At 37.4% G+C, this 9,475-nt stretch overlaps 1 protein-coding gene across 1 annotated transcript; it reads right to left on the bottom strand.

The window, feature by feature from the left end:
* Positions 1-2,805: 2,805 nt before the first annotated feature.
* On the bottom strand, positions 2,806-9,151 carry SSMEM1 (serine rich single-pass membrane protein 1; the record flags this gene model as incomplete). The annotated part of the gene is made up of 3 exons (XM_081287302.1): positions 2,806-3,296; positions 5,068-5,122; positions 8,969-9,151. The coding sequence occupies 3 exons, from the start codon at positions 9,149-9,151 to the stop codon at positions 2,806-2,808; spliced, it is 729 nt and encodes a 242-aa protein (XP_081143428.1).
* Between the last annotated feature and the right edge of the window lie 324 nt (positions 9,152-9,475).

Below are 9,475 nucleotides of genomic sequence, written 5' to 3'. Positions count from 1 at the left end.
ACTTTCATAGCAACTTAAGCATCTTGATCACATTAAGCTGGAACTACTGGAATTATTCACTCAATTGTGGATACTTGCCCCTGCTCTGATTCTGTTGCTTCTGTTTCCCCAGGTCTTGCCTTTTGTATTCGTGAATTCCTTTGTGCACTGACTGAACTGCATTATTTATGTGCCGTGTTTTCTGGCACTGTGCTAGGCTACAGAGATGCAAAGGTGACAAATCCCAAATTCTATTCTTAAGGGTGGATAAATATTCACACATACACAGGGCACAGATATGTTCTAACATACATATTCATCAAAATGTTAAGGGTGCTGAGTTAAGAGAACTTTCCAAGGCACACTGGCACACAGGGGAGAACACAGTGAGTTCTGCCTAGGCAACAGAGCTAAATAGGTAACAAAGGTCTTTATGAAAAAGGCCAGGGCTTACACTCTTGGTTTTCTTTTTCTTTTTTTTTTTTTTTTTTGGTGGTACTTGAGATTGAACCCAAGGATATTCTACCATTGAGCTATATTCCCAGCCCCCACTTTATATATATATATATATATATATATATATATATATATATATTTTAATTGTAGTTGGACACAATACCTTTTATTTATTTTTATGTGGTGCTGAGGATCGAACCCTAGCACATGCTAAGCAAGCGCTCTACCACTGATCCACAACCCCAGCCCTCGACTTTTTTGTAAACTAACTTCTACAGAAGGTCTCACTAAGTTGCCGAGACTGGCTTCAAACTTGCAATTCTCCTGCCTCAGCCTCTGGGGTGACTGCAATTACAAGTGTGTATCACCACACCCAGCTAAGTCAAATCCTGAGGCTTCCTGCTTCCCACCTGTGCCTTCAAACCCACTCCAAAACGTCTGACTTAGACAAAGGCTCTACAAACTTGCCTTAGAAATGTCATCCTTTGTCCTGATTTCTAGTACCCTAGTCCCAGTGGTTGTAGTGGGTTAAGGAATCTGCTCTTTGGTTTCTGACCTGTCTCTTCCCTGTCTCCACCCCCATTAAAGGCTCAGCCCTTAGTTATGAGGGCTGCAGTCTCAACCACATATAATACCCAAGTCTTTCCCCAAGACTTAAGTCCTTCTTTGAACTCTAGCCCCATCACCAGTCCCTACTGGCTTATCTTGTCTTCATCAGCCTTCTCCTCTCAGATATGGACCTTATTTTATTTTATTTTTTTATTGGTTGTTCACAACATTACAAAGCTCTTGACATATCATATTTCATACATTAGATTGAAGTGGGTTATGAACCCCCAATTTTACCCCAAATGCAGATTGCAGAATCACGTCGGTTACACATCCACAATTTTACATAATGCCCTATTAGTAATTGTTGTATTCTGCTACCTTTCCTATCCCCTACTATCCCCCCTCCCCTCCCCTCCCATCTTCTCTCTCTACCCCATCTACTGTAATTCATTTCTCTCCTTGTTTATTTTCCCATTCCCCTCACAACCTCTTATATGTAATTTTGTATAGCAATGAGGGTCTCCCTTCATTTCCATGCAATTTCCCTTTTCTCTATTGGCCTTATTTTATATCCCAGCTGCAGTCCTACCACCCAATCAAAGAATGAGCACCAGAACTGCCACCCATCTCCAAGGCCTGGCAACCCCACTTCACTGGAACCATGGCTGAATTTCAGCTAATTTGTGACAAAGGCTAAACTTTGGTCAGGCTCCTCTGAGTCTTATTCTTAACTAGGCCTCAATTTTGGTCCTGGTCTCTTTGGCCTGTCCAGCCCAGGTTTGTTTTTTGTTTTCTTTTGCAGTACTGGGGATTGAACTCAGGACCTCACACATGGTCCAGCCCAGTTTAGCAAGAATCTTGCTAAGTCAGTTTAGTGAGAATCCCCCAATATCAAATCATACTTCCTATCTATCAGTTCTTCAGCTTCTACCTTTGGTGTATAAGTCCTTTGTCTGCCTTTGCCAAGAACCTTGTTTAGGTCAATTTAGCAGGAATCCTTGAGGTATCCTTTTTATATCAACTGACCCCCTCCATCTGCCCTTGGGCTATAAATCTCTGTTTGTCCTTGTTATATTAGGAATTGAACTTCATTTATCTCCCTATTGACCTCTATTGCCATAGCCTTGTATAAAATCTTCCTTACAGTTTTAATAAGTATCAGAAAAATGTTTTCTTTAGCACCTATCATGCCCTTGGTACAACAGCTGTGGACAGCCCATAGTCCATCTACCCTTCTGAGTCATGCTGCCTCCCCTCCCTGGTCTACTCCAGGAATCAGTTATTTTTTTCAGGCCCCTGAGCTCCTCTTCGTCAACAGCCCCTAGTAGATACATGTAGAAGCACAGCTGTGGTAGAGTTGTTTGAAAATAGAAACCTAGAAAGGATGGGCCAATTCTATTCCAATCAACTTCCTCTAGTTCATTCTATCAGTCAGATAACCAAAATATGTGAATAAATGTAAATGGTTTCTCAACATAAATTTATTTCCAAAGAGCTTCCTTATTTGCATTTTAGATATAAGCAAAATACACACACTCAAGGCATGAAGTATCTGTCCTGTGCTCTTTTGAATAAAAGAAAAAATCACAGTGAATGCAGATCTTCAGTGTTCCAATGGTGCCAGAAACAAATTCACTGGCTTTTTTTTTTTTTTTTTTGAGAAAAAAAAATTGTCTGAAATTTTACCTCTTGGGTTCCAAGTATGTTTTTGTTGATAGTAGAGAAACTTTGTTATAAAAGTCTCCTCACCTAGGGCTCTGGTGAGTTCTCATTTTTATTAATCTCTTTCACTTGGCTTCAAGTAAGGTAAGATGAAATTCAAAATTTGTTGAATTTTGGATTAATGTCAGGCATAGCATTTTCCTCTGGAGTATCTCCCTTCATGGGGACTGAAGTGTTCTGTAGGAAATGGCGGGTCAACCACTCATTGGTTCTCATGGCTTTGCAGTGGAGGCAGGGCCTTTCCCTGATTTGGTAATTTCCCAGATTTCTTTGCCTTTGAGCTATTTTTCTCTTCTTAACAATGGTTGGGGATAGATGCTGCTCACTTTCACTCTCCTTCCAGGAGGAGGCTCCTGAGTTAGATTCTTCACTGTCACACTCAGTAGTGTCACTGTCATGTTGGGTCTGATTCACCTGATGGAGTTGAGACTGGCGCCTGGCTCGTCTTTGTTCTAGATAGGCATTGACCAAGGCCACTTCTGAGTCCGTTACTGGGGAAAGTTGACCCTGTTTTGTTTTTTTCATTGTTTGAGAAAAGGCCCAGGAACCGTCTTTGTTTTGTCGCTTATAAGAATTTTCTTTGCTTGCTAACCAAGAAAACAAATGGACAAGTTAGAAACACTGTTGTTTACTTTAACTTCACATCATCCAAGGAAGCCTACTGCATGTGTGGGCTCACTCGTAAGGGTCAAATGTCAGGTCACTGCTTTCACCCAATCAACTGCTCTGCTGGCAGCTGGCTGCACTTAACAGTGCCATACCCTATGTTCCCAAGACCAGACGGTAATAGACAGATGCTTGATATGTCACTTTTGAAGTTTTGCAGACCCCAGAATATTAAGAACAAAGGGGAGAAAGTCTCCAAACTTTGTCAGAGAAGGACTTTTTCTCCCTTTGTCTCAAAGTCTCAAACATTCCAGAATGTGTATGTGTATGAGGGTGATTTGGGTAGCAAGAACTAAGGCTCTTTTCTTTGTGCATTGGTATGCTGGCATTAGCTTAGACCAACTCACTAGAGCTGATAAATTTTCAGGAATTTCATGAGATGGTTACACATAGTCATCACTAAAAATCGTACAAACTTACAATTAAATCAATCCACTAAAAATAGTAATAATTACTTAATAACCATCATTTCCAAATTATCGTACTGCAGTTTATTATGCTGTGTGTTCTTGAAACTATTGATTTATGTCTGTTGTGTCTGGGTGTTGGAAATACCAAGCTGGTAGCTTGAAACCAGCTTTGAGGGGTTACCCTGAAAATCAGCAAACACAAAAGACCAGGATTTGATGTATGGTTTTGTTGAATGTCCAAGACTAAGAAAGTGACAGAGAACATGTTACTAATGCAGACTGCAGTGCCATGCTGGCAGCCACTACATTGTGACTAACTCCCTAAAATGAAACATTCTTCCAGTATTGTAAAGCTATTAGCCATTTCAGCAAAGAAACCCACTCACATCATAGACAACCAAGTTCCAACATAATATCTTTTTCACTTTCATTTGAGGAAAACAACATTCATGCTGGAACTATACCTGTTCATCAACTGCAGCCATGCTCAGGATGCAAGGGTCTGGCAAAAGTCAAGAAGAGGGCTGGGGGTAGTAGCACACCTTGTAATCTCAGAGGCTGGGGAAGCTGAGCCAAGAGGATCATGAGTTCAAAGCCAGCCTCAGCAACAGCAAGGCATTAAGCAACGCAGTGAGACCCTGTCTCTAAATAAAACACAAAATAGGCTGGGGATGTAGCTCAATGGTTCAGTGCCCCTGAGTTCAATTCCTGGTATGCAAAAAAAAAAAAAAAATTGTGGGGGGGTATAGCTCAGAGGTAGACCTCCACTGAGTTCAATCCCTAGTACCACCAAAAAAAAAAAAAAAAAAAACAAGGAGAGCATTTTTGTGAATCAGTGGTCTATACAGAATTTACCATAAAGGGCATTATATATTTTATTATTTATAAATTGTGTAAATTAAATTATAAAAACATGCACATTTTGGGAGAACCAGTTGTTAATTGTTACCAGCACACCACTGTTTATAGGTTATTGAAAAAAGATGTCACTTCAGCTCACAACGGTGTACAAAAGGCAAGTTAATGTGAAGGGAGAGTGCTAAGGAAAGAAAAGAGAGTTTGTGTTCTACCTACCAGTAACTCATTGCTTCTGATGGCTTGGCTCAAGCAGCGGAGCTGTCCTGAACTAGGGAGTAGAAAAGCAAGGAGCTCACCCAGTGGGCCTTTGTTGGGTGGAGAAGCCCTGCAATGGTTTTGGCCGTTCACCTCTGTTGCTTGCTTTCCATACTCAGCACATACCTCTCTCATCACAGTCCAATACCAAGCACACACCAGCTCTCACCTTTACTTACTGAAGCACTTGTTCCACCGTCTTCATCCTTTTTAGTCTCAGACATCTGTTTCAGAAATATATATTAGTAAGAGTGATCTCGGTTGTTTGTCATCTCGGTTGTTTCTTTACTTGTTAAGAAATGCTATTGCCCAAGGCAATAGTGTTGATGTCTAATTTTTTTAAAGTTTTTAGTAACCTTTTTTTAATATTTATTTTTTAGTTATAGCTGGACACAATATCTTTATTTTATTTTTATGTGGTGCTGAGGATCGAACCCAGGGCCTCACCCACGCTAGGCAAGTGCTCTACCTCTGAGCAACAACCCCAGCCCTCATGTCTAATTTTAAATATTCAGCAGTTACATAAGTACTTAAGTTCCTGTTACTATGTTTCTACTTCTGCTGCCCATTCAGCAGCAGAATCTACCAAAATGTTTTAAACTAAGCAAAATGAAATAGAGAAAGGAGAGAAAATAATGCTGAGGAGGAGCTGCTGGTTATAAAGTTTTCCTTATACCCATTTACATTACACAGAAATTTCATTTAAAAACACATTGGGTAATACTACAATTCATTCAAAATTATTTTTTAAAGAATTGATCAGGTTAAGTTATTTTTTTAAATAAAATATCTGATATGAGGCATTTATATACACAAATATCTTTACCTGAATTCACAGACTTAAAACCTCCTTAATCTTTCAGATAGTTTCCTCCAAGATGCAACCATAATTTATTATCTTTTAATATGACATTCAGAAGAAATGGATTTCTTTGAATAGTCCAATTCCAAATATTCTGTCCCAAGACTATAAATATTTGTCCCATATTTCAGAGTAGCGTCCCACTTTCTGATGCTGAAGATGATTTTGCCAAAAGACGCAAATATAAAACAACTTTCAGAATGTATCAAAAACTTTAGAAATATTCATTAATGTCTTGACATATAATTTTTTTTCTCAAGGATTCTGTCATCAGGAAATAAGCCTCCCAAAAGAGAGAGCTTTTTCCACAGAAATATTCATCATTGTATAATTAGGATAATATAAAATTCAAAATTCAAAAGTAAATAATTGCTAATTAAATTATGGTATGATCATATAAGATATAGTTGTAAAACTTATAATAAAAGTATGTCATAACAAGAGGAAATAAATATTTCAATGTTGAGCTAAAATTCAAGATGCAAAACTGTATATAATAGTATGAGCACAAGTTTGCTAAAAATATGAAAAGAGACTTTAAAGAATATGTGTATAAGGGGTAGCAATGGTTGGCTTTTAAGTGGTTAAGACAGTGACTTTTCGTTTCTTTTTTTTTTCTTCAATTTTTCTACAATTAGGGGAAAAACAAATTTATGCAGAAAGTCAAACTTCCTTTGGGTTGAAAAAATGCAATACTTGGATATTTATAACTGCAATCTAAGATCCTGACCCATTGCTTTCTCAATATCTAACAAGGTACTTCCTTGCTTTTGGGGTTACAATAACCATTCTCTGAAAATCTTGACAGTGGAATCCTTTTTGAAGACACCTTTAAAAAAATGTTTTAGAGCTCCATAAATATTTTAAATGTAATATGTATAGAGAAAAGTATTTAAAAATTGGAAATCTATAACCCTCAAAGTTAATAGTTGTTGGATATTTCTACATAATCTGAAGTGATTTTTATTTTAGTTTGTCTATTTTCCTATAATCTCCACATTGTCTATAACATGTACTTGTGTAACAGAGGGAGGAAGGTGTTTGAAAACACTTATTGGTTTTCTATCATTTCTAAAGAAAGTTTCCACATTTGATGTCAAATAAAAATAAAACCACAAAATCAAAAGAAAGATTTTGTGTTAAGCTAAGTGGAATCATACGGACTGTGATTACAAAAAGCATTTTATTAACTGTCTTTGTGTGTGACTTAGTGAGTGAAAACAGCAGCAGTGCCTGCCCTGAGGGCAGAGTAGAAAATGTGGGCTGTGATCTTTCTTTCTGCCACTAACCAACTCTGTGATCTTACCAAGCCACTTAACACCTCCTAAGCTCAGTTTCACATAGGCAGAATGAGGATTTCAGAGTAATATTTCCAGAAAAATACCAGCACTAGCAATCTGAATAAATCCTAAACAACTAAATAAGCTAAATAGAGTATTTATAGTCTCTGAAAGTAAAAGGGTAAGTGCATCCTAAAAAGTGGGAAATCCAGAGGAAATCAGCATGCTTCACGTTGGAGGATAATTACCACCACATTTCCATTGCGCTATTACCATTACTTCAAGGTTTGTAAATAAAGTCTCATAGTTTCACAGAGAAAATGAAGAAGTTCAAAGTGAAGGAAAAATTCCATCCTCCTTGACTAGCTCTCATATGGTTCTCAGATTTCTAATCTGGGACCCTTCAGGAGAAGCAGTCCCGCCAATTGTAACTGCCACAAGGACACAGAATGAAAGATGAAACCTCTAAGATAATTAAGGTTTTAATCAGCACTGAATAGATTTAATTCAACATTTCAAACTATGCTTTGAAGTAAACAAATAATATGGCAGGAAATCTAGGTCTAGTCCCCTCTGTCACTAATCACTTGTGTGACATTGGACAAGTCCCTTAATTTCTGTGGGCCTTATCAACTAAAGAAAGAGGTGGATAATGATACCTTGTTTGCCTGCAAACAGAGCCTGGACCACATACTCTCTTGAGTCCTTGAAGCTCAGGATTCTGAGTCTCCAAAGAGCTGATGCAAGCAAGAGAGCAGAGGAATAGCTGAGACCTCTTAAGTGGTCTTCATGATGAAATTGCCAGTGATCAATTTCAATTTTTTGTTAATTTTCTAAAGTAGCTTTTCTTGCCAGGCCAGACAAATTCAATATACTTAGCTAGGGAGTCTAAGACACATATAAGCTATCACTATTCTAAATCTCCTTTTGGCAAAGTATTTACCTTAAAGAAGCATTTAGACTTTAGATGAAACTTCTTCTTGGCTGGGATTTGGTGGGGGAAGAATCTTTGATTATTATAATGGAATCTGGCTGGCATAGACATAGCAAACCTCCTCTCCATCCAGAGCTGATATAGCACTCAGTCTAGTTGACCACTGCCAGACCAGGGCTCTGGCTGTAACGCTAAATGATGGTAGCTTGATTAATCATCAACCTGGCATTAATGGCCAGCAAGGATTCCATCTCAGCAATTTTCAAGAGCTTGGTTGCTCATAATATTTTGGGGCATCACAGTCCTGATAAAGTGGGCTATGTCATTCCTAAGAGCATGGGATTTTCTTCTGCTGATAAGTGATCAAGGGTGGTGACTTTAGTTTAGTTTAGTTCTGCATCTTATCCTATGCAGAAAGTATACTGCTTCATTCTAAAATCTCCCAAATCCTGCATGAGTTTTTATCAATATGACTAACTTTTTTATCTTCAACTAGAATGACATGGCTACAAAAAGAATTAACCAGGACAGAAGTTTATCCAAGCATTACCTAACTTATGGATAAATGATAAATAACCTAAATATCATAAAACTGAAGACAGAAAATCAAGCAATCATTAAAAATGCTGATGAGTGAATATAACTTTTGCAAGTGTTTACGGCATGTTATTAAGTTTAAAAAAACAGGATATGAAAATACAAACAATATAATGTCAGCCATGTAAGAGGAAAGATATACTGGGTCAGGAAAAAAAAAGAAGAAGAAAAATAACCTAGAATGATACTAAAAAATGTTAACAGTGATTATCTCTGTGAAATAGTTTTAAATTTTTTTTCCTCCATTCTTTTCAATATTCTTGGATTCTCTAAAATGACTTTTGAATTATTTTTATAACTAAAAAATAAATTTTTAAATAGTTTCAGCAAAGAAATTTATAAAAATCCCCTAGTATATACTAAAAATATTATTTAAAATTAAAAAAGGATATCCTACCCAGACAGAAGCCCGAGACAAGAACATCAGGACAGATATAATGGCAAAATACCAAAGCAGGAAGTTCCCTATTGCCCCACAAGAGTCATCCTTCCGGCATTCATAATCCTGATTAGGAATGGTAAAACTTAAAGGTATGGGGGGAGGATCTACCTCCCAAAATAAGGAAAAAAGGTCTCCCATGATGGATTCTTGCTTAGAAAATAAAACATGCTCAAAGGGATGAAGATGACTGGGAACTATTTCACTCCATGACGTATGACAATTTCCTTGGCAACCCATTATGACATATATTTAAGGAACTATTACAGGGATTGACAAGTGCTTCTTGTATTTCTAAATTTTTGGAAGATTTATCTAAATTACTTCTACAAAATTTTATGGTATTTTCCCCCATACTTCAATATGGTTTTTTTGGCCTTAATCTTTTATTCCCTTAAAATTGTATATGTTTTCATATCTTTAGATCTAAGTGTCTAAGGTACCACTCATTTTTAGCAATCTCTT

Source organism: Spermophilus citellus, assembly GCF_964194105.1.
Source record: "Spermophilus citellus genome assembly, chromosome: 3".
NCBI classification, from domain to species: Eukaryota; Metazoa; Chordata; class Mammalia; order Rodentia; family Sciuridae; genus Spermophilus; species Spermophilus citellus.
Note: the sequence above shows the minus strand (reverse complement) of the source record. Positions and strands in the feature narration are given on the sequence as shown.